We start from the raw sequence: 23,000 nt of genomic DNA, 5'->3' as shown, positions 1-23,000 counted from the left end.
ATGAGGTGGGTGAAGCAGCACACGGGAATGTGTGTGGGCAGGGGGAGGTTGCAGCCCCTCTGCTCCCAGCTGGAGTGCCTGGCTGGCTGCACTCCCATGTGCCTTTGCACCCCCGCCCACCAGCCACATTTCTCCCCTGCCCCCACCATGGCGGCACAGCCAGAGCAGAGGCAAGTGGAGTGGGGGGTGGATGGGAGCTTCCCACCTTGCTGCCTTTTCCTCGGGAGCCCTGTGCCAGCCAAGTGCCCCCTACCTGCCCAGTAGTAGCAGGGGGCACAACATGCCAATGCCATCCCTGCTGCTGCTGGGTGGGCAGGGGGTGCCTCGCCATGGCATGGCCAGTGCAGGGCCCCCAGGAGCAGAGCAGCAGGTTGGGGTGCCCCAAGCCCACAACAGACAGCTGGCATTTGGCCCTGCCCCATGCACAAATCTGGGTGGGGACATATCCCACCATGCCCTTTGCCCCTTGCCCCTTGCAGTGACCTGGCGGTGAAACCACACCCTGAATCATCTCCAGACTACTCAGGTGAAGCATTCTAGTATCTGGGTCATTCTCATGCAGATGGTCAGATCAGAAAACATGTGGTAGCAAAGATTTGAGAAAAGGGCTAGGCAATGAATTCACAGGTTGTAGTCTTCAACAGGGAGTTAGTGAGCAGACAGCTGGTAAATAGTAGCTTCCTTAGTAATTTATAGCGAAAGGGAATAAGGTGCCAAAGCTCTGTAGCATGTGAGCAGAGAGCTCCCTGGAGCACAGTAACTGAGAATACCAAGTGCTTTCCATCCCCAGGATGATTTAATGGCTTTTCCATGCCCGACCCCAAGCTCTGGTACTGTTGAGCTGTGAAGGAGACAGAAAGGTGAAGTGGTAGATTTGGAGGGCAATCTCTTGATGTGATGCACAAACATTCAGACTGGTCTAAGTGCAGTTTAAACCTGGAGTGGACACTCATCCAAACCCGAAGCGCTTTAGAATGGTTCAAAAGTGTACTTGGAAACTCAAACACTTGGAAGGAGTTCAGTGCTACATGGGAACACCAGATGTTCTGTGACACGGGACCAGTTGGTCCTCTAGGCAACCCACACTGAACCACCCCTTTCCTACCCTACTGCCACAGCTGGCCACTCTGGTATACAGCCAGAACTCGACTTCCTCTATCTTTCCTTTTTGTTGCCCCTTGTTCTCAGTGAACTCCTTTCCGCTGCTGTGCTGTGTCCTCACTCGCTCTTTGACCATGACCCCTTATCGTCCCCCTGAAAACTCCTGGGAACCCGAAAACATGAGTCCAAGCATGAGCAAGAGCAACCTGAGTCGGTTGATCACACTGCAGTTAGGGCTACTGAACTTCACTGAACTTCTGTTCAGGAGAGAAGAGAAAGAAGGAAAGTGAAAACACCCCCAGACACTTGGGCCCTGGGTGCAAGCGGGCACACTGGGCTGGGGGCCACCCCTCACACTGGTGCCAGAGCCCAGCGCGTCATGCACAGCTGTGAACCGGTTCCCAATCGGCGACATGAAGGAACTGTTCAGTTGCTTCGTGTGCCCACCCTTTTCGGAGTGGATTTGATGGAATAAGATGGGAAGGAGGGTTGGTCCCCAGAGACATGGCCATGCTGGGAGAGGTGGGTGCAGCGCCTTTGGAGCCAGACCCAAGGCGGGAGGAGGGTGCAGGGAACTGATCCCTCCCTATGGCACCTTGAGGAGTCTGCACTGGAGACGGACGGCGCCGTGGACTGTTGCGTTTCCTGGCCTTGAAGCCAGCTCAGCCCAAGAGGCAGCAGGCGGCCAGCAAGGCGGAGGGTGGTGTGAGCCCCGAAGCAGGCGAGGGGACCTGCGGTTCCCGTGGGGAGCACATCAGGGGACTTGGCGCCAGCAGGCTTTTGTGCAACTTGACGGAGTTGCTTGAAACCCGCTCTCTGCGTAGGACACATAAATGCCCTTGCCCTTCTCTCCTGGGGCAGATGGCCGTCTGGGCCTGGCAGCAAAGCCTGTCCCCACATCTTGGTATCGCATTGTGGTGGGCGAGCGCCCCTAGAAACCCAAAACATGAGTGCAAGCATCCCCCCCCGCCCGAGCAACCCGAGTCTGCGCGGTGTGCGTGCAGGGGTGGCCGAGGCACTTCGTAGACGCTCCCTTACTTCCCTCCACCCCGGTTCCTTGCGGGATCGGAAGCGGCGGACGCTCCCTGACCCGGGGGGCGGGGCCAGCGGGGCGCGCAGGTAAACAGCCAAGATGGCGGCGCCCGTGGCAGCCCCCTGCGCCCAACCCGAGGCGGAGGCGGAGGCGGAGGCGGGCGCGGGCGCGGGCGTCATGGGTCTCACGGCGCTGCCCGGGGAGCTGCTGGAGCTGATCCTCTGCTCCGCCGCGCTGGGCGCCGCCGACATCGGCCGCGTCTCCTGCACCTGCCGGCGGCTGCGCGACGCCTGCGCCCCCCGCGGCAAGGTCTGGCGGGAGTGCTTCCGCCTCAGGTGAGCAGGCGCCGGCACCTCCTGGACCCCCGGCTCTGGCCGAGCTGCCTGCCCCGTCCCGCAGGCCCGAGCGGGCCGCTCCGCTGTCACTTCCCTGCTCTGGTGGCGCCGCAGGCCCCGGCACTGGGGCGGGGGCTCTGCTGGGCCCCGTCTGCTGTCTTGTTCCTGATGGCCGACCTGCTCCCTCTCCTTCTCTTTCTAGTCCCAGCCCAGGCAGGTTGCTTTCCGTGGTGGGCTCGTGGTATCTTCAGCATAGCTCATCGACTGCCCCAGCTGGAGCGGCAGGAGCAAGTCAAGATGAAACCCCTGCAAGGAGACACTGAGGGCAGCGTTGCAGTGGGGGTGGCTGAGCAGCCGGAGGGTTTAGTGTCAGCGGCACTCAAGCGCCACAGGCCAGATGAGTAGTACTGGATTGAGCCCCATGCACCAGGATCAGGCCTCTGATGCTTCCACCCGGCCTCAAATGTACGAGGATTGGGCCCTGGCACCCAGGGTTGCCCTCATCCAGCCCCACACACTGAGACTGGATGCTCAGTTTAATGTCTAGAGCCGGGGGCCGCCCACAGACCTGGAAATTGAGCCGTGGTGAGGTGGTGTGACTGTTCCCTTGCCACCAAATGTTCAGACCTATGGGATCTGTCCCACCCACAGGCTGATGATGCAGCACCCGGGTCCCACGGGCCAGGGCTGCATCACCCCTGTTTTAAGTCAGATTTGGTGTCATTATAGCAATTGCATTATGGGCAAAACAGGCAAGGCAGTTTGGAGCATCTGCACCTGCCCAACTACCTTTGAACCAGTAGGTAGCTTCTGAGTTTGGCTTGAAAAGACCTCTGTAAAGTTCAGCATGAAAAGAGGGCCTCTGCAGCTTGCATGCAGATTTCTTCCACTGTACCACTGATGTGCGCTGGCCTGTCTTAGGTGCCCCAGGCACAATCAGTCTGGGCATAGCAGATCATGCCACACCTGAGCTTGTTAAACTGGCTTCAGAGGTGGTGGCAGAGCCAAAAAAACCAGTTTTTAATTCAGCCTGGCAGTGATATGGGAGTTTCTGGTAATGACAGAAGCCATCTTCTGTTCTCTCTGAGGCGATGCCCCAAGGTGTTCTCAGCTGGATGGAGAGGGTGCAGGACTGTCCATACAGAATTTCTGTAGGTGGTCTCAATATTCATAACAAGTGTTAACACTTGGTCACAAAGGCTTTAATTTGGTCACTAATCTGCCTGCTTATCGCTCTGGTTATTCTTCCATGGGTGTAGCGCTTTGCTGACAAATCTTCACTTTTTAGCTGCATCACCTTGAGAGAAACGCCAGTAGGTTCTTGTTGACAGGTTGCAGCTTTAGTTTTTACTTGAAGGGTAATCGCAAGGTATGGACAATGATGTAACTAAATCACGTATGATAGAACTGAATAAAAACTCAAACAGGATCATTGCTGTTCGTATTGTTAACACTACCTTCATATTGGTGTCTCTCGGAGAACAAACAATGGTCTGTAATTCACTGGAGCTACCACGCTTTTTGGAACAGGGTAAATTCATCTAGTACCATTTTGTCAGCATCTTGGCACAGAAGGGTAGGTTGTATTGCTTTCTCTAACTGCCAATTGGCTACTAAATTTTAGATTAGTTCAAATGAGTTAAATATTCCCTCTCCACCTGCTAAAGATGCTATTGAACAATAGCTGGTTCTCCAATTCAGTGAGCTGTGGCTTTGGGTACCTGGCTAGATATTTTCACCAATTCTCTGGTTCTAATTCCAGCAGCAAGCATGAATTTTTAAAATGGTACAGGTCCAGCCTTGAAAGTGATTATGGTGGGTGATTAGTACATGTCTCTGTCCCTGTCTTTGATAATAGATCTTTTGGCAAGAGTTGCAATATTGACCTTTTATTCCTGGCTGATTCTTCTATTATGAGTAATTACATTTAATCTCTGGAAAATTCTCACTCTAATTTCAGTTGGAGAAATTATTCTTTATTTACCCTCCTAAAATATATGCTTGTTAGTCTTTTCACTATGTGGCTGAATTCTACTGGTGAGAAAAGCGTCTGGACTCCTTCAGAATGAAAGTTACTATAACTGTAAAGTTATTTGGATAGTTCTTGAATTGCATAGCAGCAATTCAGGTAGTCTTACTTAGCCAATAATAAAATATTTATTCAATCACAATAGTTATATATGTTGGTGTTTTGGTAATAACTATTAAATAGGGATAAAACATGTCACCCTTTTCAGTATGTTAAAAAAAATTAACTTAAAAAAAATCCTGTAATTAATAAAGAAAAAAAAGATTTTATTACAGTAATTACTGTATTTATTACAGTAATTAAATTATTTTAATATGACCTTGCTTGCCACAACTTTAATAAAGATAAAGAAGATTTTATTACAGTAAAGTTGTGGCAAGCAAGAAGGCCATATTAAAATACTAATATTCTGATGAAAATTGGAAAATATACACTGAAGATGACAGCAAATTACAAAAGGGCCAGCCACTGTTTTATACAACCTTTTCACTCACACTTCCAACAGTATTTCCAACCATACCAAGTACAATTCTATTTCAACTTTTATACATCCTCATTAAGTATCTGATTTTTTAATCTTTTGAGTAGCTATTAATATAGCTGGCCTAGCATGTTCTCTTACATGGGGTTGCCATGCTGCAAGTGTCTTAAATTATGCCATTTTATTAGGAAAAAGGCTGCTGTCAATAGTAGCATTTGAAATATGAATTGAAGTTGCATTTTCAGCTCAAATGTACTTGACAGGTTATATGAGGAATGGGTCATGCTATTTTAGTTTTGACAGCTGTGCTGAACAAAACCAGTGTGCCTTTATTATGACCTGTGTAGGTTGTTGTGTATGTATAAAGTATTTTCACTTTAAAAGTAACCCATAGCTTTAAAGACCTGATTTTAAAATTCTGAGATTTTCCTATAACTATTTGTCATTTGCTGTGCTTAACACAGGATAGGGAGTTATCTTCTACTCACCCTTTAGTTAGAGCTGAGATGTAGTAAGAAGAACACTGGGCATGAATTCCAGACTCAATAGATGAGATCATTGTCTACTTGAGGCTGGTTTGTCTTTGGAACTGGAAAATTAATATAATTTTAAAACGGCACTTAGTCTCTTACTGACATTAAATCTTAATTCTGTGAAGCTTTAGAGGGAGATTTTCAGAAGTGCCTGAAGTGTTTACAGTCACAGGTCTTATAGAAAGATTGTGGGAGGGACTTGTGCTTCTCAGGCTTTTGAAAACCTCTTCTTTAACACTTAGTTAATGTTTAAAAATAAGTTTGTTTGCTACATTTTATGTGCAACCAGAAATAATTGTATGGGAAAAACAGGAGTTATGGTTTACTACATCAGAGTGAAGATATAATGTTTTGGCTTTGTCTCAGATACTAGAGTCACGTTGGTTAATTGCCTAGCAATAAGTAACATTTTGCAATATTAAGCTCTCCTAGTGGGATTGAACCATCAACTTTTGAACCTGTTCCTGCTTGTCTGTTACATAGGTGGCCATCACTACTGAAATACTACAACCAGACAGACGGTGTTAATTGGTTCAAGGAATATAAAGCACGCCGCAATGCTGGCTTAGAAGCTCGAAGAATTGTATCTTCATTCTCCAAAAGGTTCTTTTCAGAGCACGTAAGTTTTCGTATTTGTCATGTATCTGAAAATAACCTAGCTATTTATGTATCCGTGTATCTGTGTATTTCTGATCTTACTCTTTTCCTGCCTATGATCAAAATATCAGGATTGTCTTACTGACTAGTGAAAGGTAATATAAGTCCATCAGTTTACACAAGAACAGCTGTCCACTAATTTTTCCAAAATAGAAGAAACATTTGTGCTCCAAAAATTTAAAACCTGTAGACTTGAAAAGTCTCCAAGTGCTCCCTACATATATATCACATTTACCTGCAACTAGGAGCTTTACTGCATTTCCCAAAGTTCTTTACTCGTTACTTGATAACCAGACTTGAATCTAAAAATGTTATGATCCTTCAAAAGCTACTGTTTCACTTACCACCATTTTCTTGCATACTGCATGTCACCTAATAAAGCGTGCACCTTGTTTCTGGAAGGTAGAATGTAAAAAAAAAAAAAAAAAGAAAAGATTCTTCCAGGTTCATACCTGACTATGATATAGGCCTCTGACAGATATTAAAATAAAGGCATGATGGAATCTGAAGCAGGGTCAACAGTCATACTTCCTGCCATACTATATTGCTACTGCGGGGGGATCCTGACCCTGGGCTCCTCCTACACAGCTAGCTTGGCTCCCTGTGCTTCCCCAGCTGGGAGCCCCATTAGCTGATTGGAGCTCTCAGGTGGCATGCTTCCATGACTGGGAGTCCCAGTCATCTGAGGGGTGGTCCCAGCCTCTGGAGCACTCAGCAGTCTTGAAAGGCTCCTGTGTGCTCCCAAGGCCATATTGGCCATAGAGTTTAGCCATCTTGGAATCATGAAGCACTTGGGAAATGTGGCATCCCAGGAGACTGTATGGGTCAGGCAACAGGGACTTTCTGGTTTGGCAGGACAGCAACAAGGCTAAGTCCCAGACCTTTGCAAAAGCAGTAGTAAGTAAAGGTGCAACAATATATTGGTCCGATATTGGATTGGTACCAATATAAAGAAAATTGACTATATCGGAAATTGGCCTGATGTGGCCAATAATTTGGCTGATAAATGCCCTTGTGTGTGCGCGGCTGCAGCACAGCATGCATTCAGGCAGGCAGTAAGGAGCGCAGCCCGGCAGTGTGAACAGCTGCACGCAGCTGGTAAGTCTGTTGTGGTGAAAGGGGAGGGGTGGAGGGAAGGGGCATGGGGGGGTCAGATCATTGCCCCCTCCCTTCTCCCCCAGTGAGGGAGGGAGTAATGCTAGGGCTGAGGTAGGCACTGCCTAGTTGGGGTGGGGTAGGGTGGTGGGATGAAGCTGTAGCTCATTTGGAGGGCATGGGGGGAGGGCAGGGGCAGTTCCCACCGCTGCATGCAGTTCATCCAGCGGCTTGTCAGGTGGTTCCCGCAGCTTATCTAGGAGGGCATGGGGGGAGGGGAGAAGCATATGCCCCTGAATCTGTGCAGTGCAGGCTGGGTGGGCTGCAGCTATGGGCTGGGGCAAGGGGCCACACTGTGCTGCTCTCGGGGTGGGTGGCAGTGGTGTTGGGAGGGGGCTACAGGGGCTCTATATTGAAATTTGGGGTGAATGCAGCCCCCTCCCCTGTAGTGCCCTTCCCAGCATCGCTGCTGCCTGCCCCAAGTGCAGCTCTGCAGCCTGTTTGGCCTGTCCAGAGCAGATCTGGAGGTACATGCATGCCCTCCTGGATGAGCTGTTGGAGCAGCAGCAGGAGCTGCCCCTCCCAGTGCCTCCCAGACTAGCCACAGCTCGGTGCCCACTCTGCCCCACCCCAGCTGGGCAGCACCTTCCCCAGCCCCACTCCCTCCCCTTTCACCACAATGGACCTACCTGCTGGATGCAGCTGTATTGGAAATCGGATCAGCATGGGCTGATATACCTCCTTAACAATTAGCTATCGGTATCAGCTCCCAAAATCTGTATCAGTACACACCTAGTAGCAAGGGTGTTGTTTGTTTGTTTTTTACTATAACTAGTTCTTTATATAAGTTAATGTAAATAATAAAGTGTTATTGCCACATGACAAGCCTTATCAAGATACTAAGACTGCATACAACAGCTTACTTGCCCCTCAACTGTTGCTTCAGGCACAGGCTACAGTGCTCAGCCTGTACTTCAGATTCCTTAGCACCCATTTGGAGATTAACACTAAACTCTGTCCCCTTCTGCTTTCTGTGCAGAGACAAGCGGGAGCTATCTGAGCATCTGTAAGAGCATAATGTCTGTTTGCTTGTGTTCCAGTGAAGAATATTAGCTTAGCGGTAATATGCACTCCGGTTTTGGATGGCAGAGTTTTGGGGAAAGAGTGTGTGGTATGTGAATAAACACGGTATATGCATCAAATTCAGATAAACTTACTCTGCTAAAGTTTTTTGGGAGTGAACTGTTTTCTTCTAATGAGTGTAAAATGTTCAGTCTAAAGCATTTTGTAAGAAATCATATGAGTAAAATCAATACAAGGCAAAGGCACATTGCTTATTTTGTAGTTATGCAAGTCTGTAGACAGCCATATCTATAGCATCAATATCAAAGGATGTGCATATAAATTTTGGTGATGCATCTGCTACCTCCTAATGATTCTGTATTAATACATATGTATCAAGCCGCTACAAAGTTAGCCTTGTTTCATGCAGTTAGGGTAATTTTGGCTAAGTATGCCCATTCAGATAATCTGGAGAACTCTTCCAGGTTTTTCTCCTGGTAGAAAAAACTTACCAAGAGCAGTGTATACAGGCATTTAAATGCTGAGGTCCTAAAGAATGGAGAGCTTGCAGTGCTGATGGTATGCAGTGGAGGTAGAAGACTCTGTGCACACATCTCAGCATGCTCTACAGCCTCCCTTAGTTGGCCTGGAGACAGATGGCAACAATGCACAGGGCTGTACTGATTGGCTGATCCAGACTACCCATGGTCAACCTGTTTCCCCACAGAACAGTTTGGAGATTAAGGAGTAGTGTTCTGACACGGTCTCCCAGGGGAGAAGGGTTGGTGTAGGGCAGATGCTGGAAGATGTATGTTCTCTTCTGAGACAAGCCACAGAAAATGCAGGCATTTGCTGTCCCAGGAGACACTCTCCTGTGAGTGATTTAACCCTGAGTGTTCCCAGGTTATTTTTCTCCTGGAGTGGCAGTTTTTACTGTAGGAGAAAAATCCTAAACATCTGTATCAAACCACATCATTATTTCTCCTGGGAGAGCAACAACTTCTCCCAGGAGAAACTTGATTGTCTATCTGTGGCCTCAGCTAACTTGTATCAATCCAGGATCAAGCAGATATTATTGTTAAATCAAAATGGCTGATAATCATGCCTGAGTGGGAGTTCTGCCCCCTGTTTAAAGCAACTGAAGCATAAATTTTTCCGTACCATACAAGTCATTTAAGTATTAACTGTGTGCATCTCTGCAACTCTTGAGCAATTTTACATTTAGTGATTTAGTAGGGGTGCACCAGTAGAGACATTTTGGGCTGATACTGATGGCAGATTTTTAACGAGCCATATCAGCCAGTGCTGATCAGATTCCAGATATGCAGCCTGGCAGCTTGAAGAGCAGCATCCAGCTGGTAAGTCTGTTGAGGGGGAGGGACTGGATGGCGGGGGGGGGGCAGATTGAGGGCCCCCCCCCCCCAAGATGAGGGAGGGAGTGGAGCTGGGGCTTGGGCAGGCACTGCCCAGCTGGCATGGGGCATAGGGTAGAGCTGTAAGCAGCTCATCTAGGGGACACAGGGAGGGGGAGTGGCTCCTGCTGCTGCACACCTCCCAAGGGAGGCATGGGAGGCATATGCCCCTGGATCTGTGCATGGGGTGAGGGAGGGCTGCCACAGTAGAGTGGGGCTGAAGCTGTGCTGGTCTCTTCCCTGTGGGGGGGCTGGGGCAGGTGGTGGTGATGCTGGGTGGGGGAGCTATGAAAGGAGCTGCAGCCACTCCAAAATTCACTGTAGCCCTCCCCACTCCCCCCATGTACCTTCCCAGCACTGCTGTCGCCTGCCCTAAGCACAGGCTGGCTCAAGACTCCTGCCAGGAACAGCCTGGCACAGCTGTGGCCTCAGCCCACAGCGCCCTCGCCCTGTCCACTGATCCAGGGGCACATCTCCCTCCCCCATGCATCCCCTGGGGGTGCACGCAGTGTTGGAAGCCACACGCCTTGCACACGGCTCAGTCCTGTGCCCTGTCCTGGTTAGGCAGCCCCTGCCCCACTCCCTCTCACCATGGGGACCTTGGTCAACACCCCTCCCCCCCCCCCCACCACCAGACTGACCAGCCAGACCCGGCTGCAGTCCTGGCTGCCTATGTGCTGCACTGCAGCTGTGTGCACACACGCAACATTTATCAGCCATGTTATTGGCCACATCAGCCAAAAAGGTAATTGCCAATACAGTCAATTTTCCTTATAATGATGCTGACCTGATATGGGACCGATGTATTAGTGCACCTCTATGGTTTAGTTGTTTGTGGAGTTGCTACTGTATTCCGTATCTATTAGGTCCCTTGGCAGTTCATTTTCAGAGCTAGATTTTTTTTTTTGGCCAACTGTTTATTTGTTGAAAAATGGAAATGTGGCCAACATGAAATGATTAATGAATTCAGGCTAAATATCATAAACATTTTTGGTTCAGTTAGAAATTTGAGGCAAAATTCATGGTCCATTTTGTGAAACTAGTTCTTGGCTTGTATTCAAGATGCCTAAAATCAAAATGATTCATTTCAGTTGAACTGTTACAAATATTTTTCTTAATTCCATAAAATTTCAGGGGGAAGGGAAGGATCCTTTAACTGTACACAAGATTTATTTTTTTAGTTGGTTTTTTTTGGCTACTGAAGCAAAAAAAAATCAGTTATTTGCACAGTCTTTATGGTTTAATCAGTTGATCTTTTCATCAAAGCTGCAAGACAACAAAGCATCTCTTTGATTTTTTTCAAACAGAAGTAGCCACACAGTTGAGAGCCCTCAGTGGGAACTTGCAGCTGCCAGGTGTTGAAAATCCAATTTCAGTTCAATTTCACTGTTATAAGCAAAGTGCTAAATTGAGCTCTTGAGGCTGTTGTGAAATCACCTGTTTTTATTTGATGAAGAAAACTCCACTGTAGTTTATAACATGGTGTTCTGTTTGCCAGGTCCCCTGTGATGGCTTCAGTGACATTGAAACTCTTGGATGTCCAAGTCATTTTTTTGAGGATGAGCTGATGTCTATCCTTAATATGGAAGGAAGGTGAGCTTAGTATCAAAGCAGGTAGAAAGGGAAAATATTTATTACCTTCTTGCTGGGTGCTGGGAAATCCTATAGTTCTGACTCCATGTCCTTTTACTCCCTTCATGTAAAAATATTTGAGACCTAATTCATACACTCTATGTCCATTACAGTAACCTAGAGTTAGTGTGGATGGTGTTAGAAGAACTGCAGAGTACAAGTCACTTGGTTGAGCCCATCATGGGTCCTACAGAAAGAGTCCGCATGGCTTTCATAGGGTCGTGCAGAATGTCAGTGGCAGAGCAGGGAATTGAAAGTGGCCCTCCAGATTTCCAAGTGAGCACCTTCATCACTGGTCCATTCTTCTTTACAGAGTAAGGGCTCAATGTTAGGAAGCTTTTCTTGATAGTCATCTTTCTATCCCTCAGGTAGTGGTGGTCTGAAATTTCATAATAAACCTTAATAGCAATGGGAAAGGATTTTTGTGGGTGATGGGTATCTTTTATTGAGTAAACAGTATAGTTGGAATAAACTTAAACAAGCTTTTGAATGCAGTGCATTCTTCTTTAGGCAATATTTTCCTGATGGGAAACCATTTATAATGTTCTCCAGTGAACTTGGCTTTTGGCCTCAGTCTGCTTATACTGCATTTTGTTGGCTTCCTTGAAATGTCTTTGAAGGTGGTACAGCTTCGAAGCTTTTCTTCTGAAATGAGCTTGATTGACTTGTATAGTTATTATTCAGATGCAGATTTATTTGGTAAAGCATAATGTGGAGGTCAAGTCAACATATGTGGCTCTTGTCTGCATAAATTTTGGTTGCCACTGCTAATCTTGGTAGAAGTGAGGTGGTGACCATTGTCACTGAAATAAGACTCTGTCTCAGTGTCTGTTTGACAGTGGCATATAAAAATAGATTTTTTTTTTTATTTGGAACGAGAATAGAGTTCTCTTAATACAGCCCAGTAGCCTCTTGTCCCCACTTAAGGTACTATTAGAAGGTATGAAAAGGTATAATCCAGAATGAAAATATTCATATAATTTCTTTTTTTTTCCATATTCATTGTGTAACTCCTGTATTAAAGCTGGGGCTAAACGTTGCACATTGGGAGCTGATTAAGCACCATTCAAGCCTTTGGCTTAGCCAAATGCATCCCTATAAAGTAGAATTTATGCTAATTATACTCTGATTAAGCTGTAGTCATTGCCATTCAGTATCATTAGGCTAAATCACTTCGCTGGAAGATGTTCCAAAAAGCGGCTGTCCCTATTGAGTATCCTGAGTAATTAAAGGGCAGTAACATTATAAGATGTGATTTGTTTATCCATTCGGCAGGATGAAGACGACTTGTTTGGTTTGTGATTTGGGGGAAAAAGAAAAGCAAGGAGAAGGAATTATTTTCAGAGAAACAATTCAAATGCGTTCTAAGTAGCAGCAATAGGGTGTGATATAAAATTGTGGTGAAAATAAATGGAAATCTGCCTTGATACTCTGGGTTTGGGACCTGTGCATTTAAGTTCTCTGGAACTGAAGAGGGCAGTGGATGCATTTGGTAGTAAGGTGCTAAAGGCCAGTGTTGACCCTGTTTGGCAGGGGTTGTCAACTGGGGGTATGTGTACCCCCAGGGATACTTGGAAAGGGCCAAGGGGGTACACATAGGGGGCAGGAGCACCATCACCCGCCACCCTGTGCCGCCTTCTCCCAGGAGCAGGGTGGTGGGGATACAAGGGTAGTGGCTCCCCTCTGTGGGCTGCACAGCCGCTGCCCAGACTGGAGATGGGGTGGGGCTTGCACACAGTGGCCACCATGGCCATCTTCCATCCCATGCCGTCACATGCAAGCTTCCTCCTTGCCCCCTGCTCTGCCAGAACTACCCAGAAAGGGTACACTCCATAAAAAGGTTGAAAATCCCTGCTGTTAGCTATAGTTGTCATGCCTGTAAAACTGGGACTGTTGGCTTTTAAGGCCCTTAACTATGTATGCCCTAACTATATTCAAAATGACAGCCTCACCTCACCTGATAGGGCCTTTACTGTGGCAGGCTGTTGTGTTTTGAGCTCTGTGCTATGTTGTCTACCTGACAAATCTCTTCATACCCAACTCTTAAAATATTTATTTCAGGATGCTTTTCCTGAGAACTTTTGCCCCTTTCCCACCTCTGTTGTGGTGATTTTGTTTTTCTGTTGAAATCTTTGAGGATATTTTATTTTAAGAGTCTGTATTCTGTAGGGAGTCGAAAGGAAGGTAGTGATTTGTAAAGAAAATATTTGGTTTTAAACAGACATTCCGTGGAAATCTCTGACATTATAGCTGCCTTGAATGCCATCATCACAATATTTTGTCACTTTTGTTAAGTGGCATCAAAAGTGTTGCTGCCTATAATGAGTTTGCCCTAAATGTTTATATCTCTGCCTTTATCCTTAGATTAACACTGCTCCAGCCAACACCTCAGACACATCTCTGCCTTGCTTCCTTGGCTCTTGTTATAATATCAAACTTGTTCTTCACAAAACAAAGGACTTGTTGACACACTGTCCAGCTAAGTTGTGTTGGGAAGAAGTGCCGTGAAGACACCTTCTGCTTCCACTCCACTCATGCCAAAAGTTGAAAAAATGTAACCTAGCCACAATTGGAGGAGCACAGGGTGCATGTCAATAAGCTACCCAAGCCAGGGAGCATTTCTGGATGTGTGACAAAGAGCATCTGCAGTGCATTTTTTGGCATTTGGCTTGCACAGATTGGGAGTGAGTGGGCAGGGCATGTTTTCATTACATTGGTCTAAATTTCAAATCCCTATGAACTGTGAGAATCAGACTGAATATTTGTACTTAATGTGCTTGCTTGGCTTTCAGTACTACTTCTTATATTTCTGCAGGAAAGGGCTTACCTGGAAATACTATGCAAAAAAAATTCTATACTTCCTACGACAGCAGAATATTTTAAAAAACCTGAAGGAATATCTTCAACGGCCTGTGGACCAGCAGTCATTTTTGGAAGGTGATTATAGGACTCTGGCTTAATGAGACATTATTTAAATATGTGCTTAAGTTCATCCATATTCAGTAAAGGCCTTAGAAAATGTTTGAACTCAAGTACATTTTTAAATGTACTTGGCGAATTGAGCTAAACGGTTAAATTGATGCTAAGGTGCCTCAAAAATGTAGTGTCTTAAAGTTTCCATAGTCTAACAAATATTTGAGCTGGTGCAGAAATTTTAGAAAACCACCCACCTCCTCTTGAATGAAATAACATTTTTATATTGCCCTTCTACTACCATCAGGGCTGAAAAGAGAAATTGAGAAATTGAAAGTTTACATTTTTATATACGAAGTAACAATGACTTCTCCCTCGTTCCCCCTTCCTCTGTTTCCTAGATGTGTTTCATATGCACCTGGCAGCTCTAAAAGAGTTGATGCAAGACAATGACCAAGTCAATACTGCACAGTTCTTCCAGCATAGCAGTTTCAGCTAGATATGTGAATAGATCAGCCCCCCAGCTGATGTAACTTTGCTGGTTAAAATCCTTGTGTAGTCCCAGCTGTGCTGATAGAAGAAGGGTTTTGTCACTTTAGCTTCTCTCATTTGAAGAAGTATTATATCTATGTTGTGATATGCTGTTTCTGAATTTTGGGACCCTCTTTTCTGTGTATACCTGTTATATTGTAATAACTGGGCAAAGAACATGCACTTTACTGAGAATTATGGCTCCCTTTGCTGTTTAAAGACAAAATACCAGTATAAATATTAAAATATCAGTATTTTCACTTTGTCCTTAAATGTTGGTGTTAAAGCAGATGTTTCAGGCCATGTCTATTTGAATAAGAAAATAAGGATCCATCTTGAACATGAAAAATAATGGTCAAAGGACCATTATTGAATCCTTTGAAAATAAGGATCCATCCTTGGTTTAGACAGGCTGTGTATTCTTTAACATCTTTCTACATACAAATAAAATCTATTTTTATTAACTATCTTCTAGTTTAGTTCCTCATGATAATACCTTTCCAAAGGTACTTGCTGTTATTTCTGTAAATATTCAGACAATCTCATCTTTTTTTAAAAATGTTTGTTCACTACTGTCATCTTGAGAAGCACTCATGCTGTGCTGTGAGACTGGAGAAATATCAATATTTATCTAGTCTCACAATGATCTACTTCAGTACTCCCTTAGCAGCATATTGTAGAGAATTTATATGTAACAAACTGGTAGAAAACCTTGAGGACTCATAATTGCATTTGCTTTTGCACTCAGTATACTTCCTGAAATGTTTGGCACCTTTTTAAAGGTAAAGCATCTTTTGTATAATTCTTGCCTTGGAAAATGTAGAGTTTAAGTGGTACTGGTAGACAAGTAGCTTACTCTGGAGAGACTAGTTTTAGACTATGGAATATATAGAGTTCTCCCAAGGTTTATGGAAGAAGTAGTTGGTTTTGATGTGTACCTTAAAACTGCAGGAAATTGAGAATTAAAAAGTGTTCTAGAATTTACTTTGCTTTTATCCTACACAAATCTAATTGTGTTAGTAGACATCAGAGAAGGTAGCATGTGGTGAAAGGAAATACAAAGGGTGCTACTTTGTGGCCTTTCTAGGTCGTGCTCTGGAATGGATATTAACCGGTGATCTTCATTATGTACATAGTGAGTTGTAAACATACCAGAGTGTCTCCAGTACAGTTGTCAGCTGGATCCATGAAAGTTTTAATATAATTTAACATGGATAGCAGCATCAGTTAAAAAATGGCAGCATGGGGCTTTACTCTGAACTAACCACCTGACTATAAGCCTGCCGTGAGCTTTTACTTAGTTAACCAGCCCAATCTGAAGCCTAAGCTGTACTCTTACCTAGTATCTAGTGTAGGTTTGACTGCCCATATTCACACTTCCGGTTCCAGCATAAACCTAAACCTACCTTGTGGCATTTTATGGAACAAGGAAAAACAGTATTTGTCCCTTTTTCAGAGATCTTAGACTTGAGTATAATCACCTCAATAAGTTGAGTCATAAGGAGGTTTTAGAAAGACAAGACAACAAAGAAGTCTTGGAAGAAGTGTTTTGTTTGGGGTTTTTTTGTTTTTTTTTTATTATGATAGGGTTTGATATATAGAGGACACTTGGACCAAAAAAAGGTAAATTGTTCTGGTGTAGCAGACATACTAGGTGAAGACTACTAAGAGTGGTATGAGTAGATGAACAAAGAAATAAGGAAAAGGATTTTGGGATGAGCAAGAGTGGAACGAAAGAAATCAACAAAAGCAGAAGTGAGATTGAGACTGTGTGGTCTAAAAGAGGAGTAGGTAGAGTTAGATATGATGTGAGAAGAAGCTGCTGTAGTTTTTCAAAGAAAAGAAATGGCTTATGGCAGACCTAATCTTCTTTAGGCTTCTCTCTTCTGCCTTGTATTCCATTACTTATATTTTCAACCCAGTGGGGGAACATATTGTGCTTGGGGAAAGCAGGAGCCGTGTGCTTGAGATCTGAAAGTCGGTCTGAGATGTTACAACAATTGTGTTGCTTCTCTTAAATAAAAAGACCTGTAACATTGCTGTCGGCATCTCTTTATTTTCTGTGTTTATATATGACTTTTTCAGAACCAATGAAAATTTTAAAAGGAAGCCTTACATTTAACCAAAATCACTTACAATATTAAAAGTAGGCATATACAATTAAATAAGTAAAAAAAAAAAAAAAAAAAGGAAATCCTCTGTGTGTGTGTGTGTGTGTGTGTGTGTATATAATATAAAAAGTTTTTTTTTTTTCCAGGTGCTGTCTTAATTGATCAGTACTGTAATCCACTATCAGACATCTGTCTGAAAGGTGTCCAGGCCCAAGTGGATGATATCACGGATAAAGTTCGCAAAGACCTTCGGACAAAAAACCCTAGACATCCAAGCTTGGCTTCAAAGGCAGGTACTGTATAGAAATACTTGTTTTAGTTAGGTCGTCTTAAGTGATACTAAATCTGCAGTTTTTATTTAAGTGAATAGACTTACTGGATTTCACAGTGTGTAAGTCGAGGTTTGAAGCCTAAATATTGACCCTTAAATTTCCACCTCGATTTATACACCTTATCTAGGGCCCAGCTTGGCAGTATTCTGCTTCTCTGGCATCCAGCAGCTCCTAGTCTCCTTGCTGTAGTGCTCAGGGCATCACATAGGGAAGTGGCCGGGATGGGGGAGCTGGAGCACAGAGCAGAGAGCTGAGACTGGCAGGAGTGCAAAGCCCATGTTCAATGGGGTGGTGGGGGCGTGGAGCTCAGGTGGGCAGGGTGTGGGTGTGGGGGAGGATGGGGGTGTGTGGGGTGTGAGGGAAGGTGGGGGATGTTGGGGACAAGGCAGGCAGCAGGCCCACGCAGGCGCTGTTGCCCCATGGTGTGCAGTGGCAAGGAGTGCAGCCTGCCCAGCCCACCTTTGTTGCGCCGCTTGCAGGGGCTGGGGCCCCGGCAGCCAAATACTGAGCCTGGTCCTGGCCCCTGCAAGTGGAAACGTGTGAGACCAGCATCACCCCTCGGGTGGCCTACCTGCAGTGACAGCATGCAGGGGCCCTATGTTTTGACCCCGTATTTCCAATCCAAAAAGTTAGGTCGACTTATACACCAGATCTGTGAAAATCCTAACTTTTGAATCAGAAAAATGGGGTGGGCTTATATACCACATTGACTTGTACCCTGTGAGTATGGTATTTGGTTCAACTCCTTTTCTTTTTAGTAGTCCTACCATAGAACTAGGGAGAGTATTGGCATTGGAGGCATCCTCCTCTTCCTTGCAGAACTTACAAGTCATCAACAGCCAATCCACCACATATTTGAGTAGCTCCTAAAATCCAAGGGAAAGGAGTATGTCTTACAAACCTTGAAAAGTTTTCTTTAATGTTTGTTCCCTTTCAAGGAGTGACCAACCCATCTATTTTTACTGTCACTTAGGCAGAAGGTAGGGCAGAATGGCACCTTAGAAACTAAGTGGTTCAGAGAGGCATAGGCTTTTCAAGTAGGCTGTTGCCTATGAAAGCTCATACCTTTCTGAACCAGTTAGTGCAGAGTGGCGCTTAGAGACTGCTGACATCACTAACTACCTCTCTGCTGTTAGGTAAAATATTTTTCTTAATTATATGTTTTAGGAGAGGTCTTAATGATTCCTGAAGTGGAGCTTCAAAGGCAGGTACTTGATGCTATGAACTGTGTCCTGTATGAACAATTAAAATACAAAGGAAATGAGATGGACTACTACAACTCTCTGAACTCATATATTCACCAGGTAAATGGATGTGTAGTGAAGCAGATTTTGAAGCTGCTCAAATATACAGTTCAAGGAATTCTACTTATTTTGTCATGTTTGCATCAATGTAGTTGAATAAGTAGGTAGAATTAAACTGTTTGCACCTGCATCCCAAAGGGGAGATTTGGATACATTTTCTAGTATAGTAACTTTTTTGTGCATTTGCTGGTGGATTTTGAGGCATGGTGTGAGTTGAATTAAAAAAAAAATCATTTATTTTTTTTAATACACGGATTAGGATTTTTAAACCTCCTTTTTGATTCAAGTCTTACTTTTCAGGTTTTGATCCGCAGGACTGGAATCCCAATCAGTTTATCTATTCTCTATTTAACAATTGCCAGGCAGTTGGGTGTCAAACTTGAGCCAGTCAACTTTCCTAGTCATTTCCTTTTGAGATGGCGTCAAGGAAAAGAAGGGTGAGTTACGTTTAGTTCCAGTTCACTTCTGAATAGTGAAGGCCATAAACCATTTGTACTTCTTGTGTCTTGCTATGACAATTATAATTTTTTCTGTTATTGCACACATAATAAGACCTTGTCTGTGGCACTGGAAAAGTGGAGATTTGGAGCTGGGCTAGATTGCCCTGTGCCTCATCTGCGTATAAGTTTTTGGTCATTTAATGCTTCAGATTTATTTTTCCTGCTGTAGCAGTGGGAGGGGGGCAAATTTAAGGCAAACTTCCAATTTCTCTACCTGGAAAATTATAATAAATGTTTTATAAAGAGAATCTAATTATGAGGGGGATCATCTTATATTTGAGTAACTACAGTATTTAACCCTTTCTTCTATTACAGTTAGACAATAGTTAGTTTAATGGTAAAACAAGAAACATTTTCTGAGGTCACTAATACATGCAGGAGCATCTTGTCCCGTATAGACCTAAGCAATCAAATTAATCTGTTGGAAACTCAAAAGTGAATTTACTCAAAGAGCTCGGAGAATAGCTTTGCATCTAACTGAACGGTGAAAGATTTTTTGCGAGTGACATAGAGCAGTAGTCACTAGCAGGTTTTTTTTTGGCTTTTCATTATGGCTATTTTAACTTAGTTTCATTTAATACTGCAGGCAGTGCAGCTGTTAGAAATGTATTATATTGTACCCTGTACCTGCCTCCCTTCTGAATCAGTATTGGTAACCTGTCAAATCACATTGGATTGACTGTTGGCAGTGGTTTTATTCCCAGAAGTACAAAATTCAGGGGAAACTGCAGTGATATCATTTAATAAAATTAATTTGGTAACATATACCTCTCATGGGAATTTGACTAATATAGATAGTCTGTGCTGCAGTAGTTTTCTATTGTATTGTAATCTCTGGTTAACCAAGTATAGCTTTGTAAAATATCTGAGCACTAGTGAAGCACCCATGGAGATAGCTCCTTTTTTAAGGAAAGAAATGGCACAACTGATAAATTGATATGTTGTTCAACTTTTCAGCGTATGTGTTGAAAGAGAGCAGATAGGAAGAAATTAACTTTAACCCCTGTCACAAAGAACCTGAAGCTCTGATACTGTTTACTTTAAACTCAAACTGTAGCAATAGGTCTGTGAAGAAGACAGAAATCTGTATTGTTATTTAGCTTGAGACATCCATCATTTCCATTTTACTTCTTTGATGTTTTATTAGAAGCACAGATATCTTTGACTATACTTACATAGATGCCTTTGGAAAGGGAAAGCAGCTCGCTGTGAAAGAATGCGAGTACCTTATTGGCCACCATGTGACTGAGGAGTTTTATGGAGTGGTGACTTCAAAAGAGGTCTTGCAGCGTATGGTGGGGAACCTCTTAAACCTTGGAAAGCGGTAAGACTTAATTCTAAGTGTTATGCAGAATTTAAAGCCTTAAGTAAATGAGGAGCGAATCACACTACTTTGATCATTGATTCTTTATGGCAGCCATGAGCAAGTGGCTTTGTGAGGTATGTGAACTTTGCCATTTATTTACTTGATACTTCTGACCATCATTTTTGTTGCATGACCTTTAATCACTCCAAGAATATGTCTGGTTAGAAAAAATACTGGGCAAAATTCTTTTCAAATAAGCAAATGAACAGATATTTTTTTCCTTTTGGGGCATATTGGTAGGGATCTTGAGAAGCTTCCATTATCTCCTAAAGAACTATGATTTTTCTTTATGAACTGGTGCATCTCACACAATCATTTTGCTGTGAACACAGTGGGTTTGTCACCAGTGCACCTATGATCCTTTTTCTCTTTGTGTACCTTCACATTGCTAAAATGATGCCCATTGTTGTAAGAGGCCAAAATCCACAGGCAAAAATAATTGCTACAGATCACTTGTAATAAACAAGACGACCAAAGATACATTAAGGGCAAGCAAATCTGGAACTTAATGAGCTCTCAAAGGGAGCACCAAAACTCAAATTTTATACTTTTTTTAATGAAAAGGAATAGCGTTTGAAAGGGTACTATCTAGTGCAGTCCTCCCCAGTGGGTTAGTGGGTGGTATTAGTAATAAATCCCTCAAGTCACTGCAGTTGGATGGTATTTTATATTGTCTGTATTGATAAATAGCTCTGTACATTTGTAATAAAAGGAAATGAAGTTGTAACATTAAAACTAAGTTTATTTTTTGCTTCTAGAGAAAGTACTGATCAGTCTTACCAACTCCTGAGGGACTCTTTGGATCTATACCTGGCTATGTATCCAGACAACGTGCAGCATCTAATGCTCCAAGCTAGGTTATACTTCCACCTGGGAATCTGGCCAGAAAAGGTTTTTTTTTTTTTTTCATATGCTTTGCGATAAGCTAAGCTATAAAAACAGTTAGCTATTGATTTTTTTGAGGGGGGGGCTATGACAGTTTGTTATAGTCAGCCAAGATTTTTTCCTGTAATAAAAGTAACTTCAAGGAATGATCACGTTCCAAAATTAATATCTGCTGAATGTAGAAGAGATCTTCCGCTTGGTGTTTCCCCACTGCATGCCTGTGGACAGTTTTTGACCGGAGTCATAAGTTGTTGTTTGCTTTTTGTGGCAATATGTTTCACTGTAACATTAACTAATAGGGGTTTGTGATATATTTTAGTACCTTATCTCTAAACTGAGACGGTCTGTTTCTGGAGAGACTTCAGTAGCCTAAAAGCTGTAGGATATGAAATAACTCTTATTTGGTTTGTGCATGGTTTCGGAGAGTAGTAGAACTCTTACTGGGGTGAAGAAGAAAGTTACTTAGTCAGAAAAAATCTTGGAAATTCTCTTTTACCAAGCTTTGTCCCAGAGCTCTGGACACATTACCACTGACTGTGGCAGGGCACTTGGGGTTCCTGCCACTTTAAGAGGTTAGGTAGCCTGCAGAGCCTCAGGCAGATGTGGACCAGGCTTGATTGGGAGTCAGCTGACCCAGGGAGCCACGGGTGAGGCTAAGCCTGATTGGAGGGAGTCAGGAGGAGGGCTGGACTTGGAGCAAGTATAAGCCCAAGCCCAGAGAGGAGCCTAGCAGTAAAATCGGGAAGCTGCAGAGACCACCACCCCCACCACACACACATGCACAGACTTACCCACTGGATGCTGTTCTCCACGCTGCTAGGCTATGGTCCTAGCCAGGTGCATGCTGTGGCTGCATGCATACACACAGCATTTATTGGTGACATTATTGGCATTTTTCTAAAGTGAGGTTTTGCATATACTTTAGGAAATTCATTTCATGTTGTTGTAGGGGTTATCCTGTAAATTCAGACCAGTGCAAGTCTTTACTCAGCAAGGTCTTAATATTAAATTTTCTCATAGAATTTTCCCTGAAGATTAAGCCAGGTGTTGCCTGAAATTCCTGAATACACATAAAGAAGTAAAATTCAGCATCCTGCCTGCCATTGGACACCTTGAAGTAAACAACCATCCCTCATGGCCTCCCATCTCCTACCTTCTGGGCCCTCAGTGCCTCCCCCACTAGTCTCCTAAGCTCAGTGAAGTTAGCCCTTCTGAAGTCAAGGGCTTTAGCCTTGGTGTGAGCCCATGACGCCCTGCACTGGATGGTGAAATCTATTAGGTGATGATCGCTATTGCCCAGGTGGTCAAGGACCTGCAGTCCCCTCACCAGGTCATCCCCCATGGCCAGGACCAGGTCCAGCAAGGTGTTACCCCTAGTGGAGCTGTGCACTTCCTGGATAAGGTGAAGGTCCTATAATACAGCGAGTGGTCAGACCTGGCTCTCTGCTCCCAGCAAATGTCTGCGTAATTTAGGTCACCTATGACAATAACATCCCTTGACCTAACTGCCTCCATAAGCTGACTGGAGAAGTCCAGCTCTTCCCCCTGGTTGGGTGGTCTGTAGTAAACACCCACCGTAAGGTCCCTTCCACCACACCCCCCTTGAAGTTTGACCCATTGTGTCTCCGCCCGACCCTTCTCTAACCCAAAGCTAATCCTTGATGATGTGAGGTGCTCGACGTAGAGCA

At 44.2% G+C, this 23,000-nt stretch overlaps 1 protein-coding gene across 3 annotated transcripts in view; it reads left to right on the top strand.

Moving 5' to 3' along the window:
- The first annotated feature begins 1,644 nt into the window (after positions 1 to 1,644).
- FBXO21 (F-box protein 21) overlaps positions 1,645 to 23,000 on the top strand; it is a 38,095-nt gene continuing 16,739 nt past the window's right edge. For 2 of the 3 annotated variants that reach the window (XM_019539359.1, XM_019539361.1), the window contains exons 1-9: positions 1,645 to 2,469; positions 5,996 to 6,131; positions 11,237 to 11,331; positions 14,186 to 14,307; positions 17,072 to 17,218; positions 18,425 to 18,561; positions 18,862 to 18,998; positions 20,209 to 20,385; positions 21,186 to 21,318. In XM_019539359.1, the coding sequence (XP_019394904.1) occupies positions 2,234 to 2,469; positions 5,996 to 6,131; positions 11,237 to 11,331; positions 14,186 to 14,307; positions 17,072 to 17,218; positions 18,425 to 18,561; positions 18,862 to 18,998; positions 20,209 to 20,385; positions 21,186 to 21,318 (1,320 nt within the window). In that variant the 5' untranslated portion in view covers positions 1,645 to 2,233. The remainder of the gene's footprint in view (positions 2,470 to 5,995; positions 6,132 to 11,236; positions 11,332 to 14,185; positions 14,308 to 17,071; positions 17,219 to 18,424; positions 18,562 to 18,861; positions 18,999 to 20,208; positions 20,386 to 21,185; positions 21,319 to 23,000) is intronic. The other variant, XM_019539360.1, reaches the window with a different exon arrangement.

The sequence above is a fragment of the Crocodylus porosus genome, unplaced genomic scaffold (assembly GCF_001723895.1).
Source record: "Crocodylus porosus isolate Cpor-Errol unplaced genomic scaffold, CroPor_comp1, whole genome shotgun sequence".
Classification (NCBI taxonomy): Eukaryota; Metazoa; Chordata; order Crocodylia; family Crocodylidae; genus Crocodylus; species Crocodylus porosus.
The sequence above is the reverse complement of the archived record's forward strand: the minus strand, read 5'-3'. Positions and strand labels throughout refer to the sequence as shown.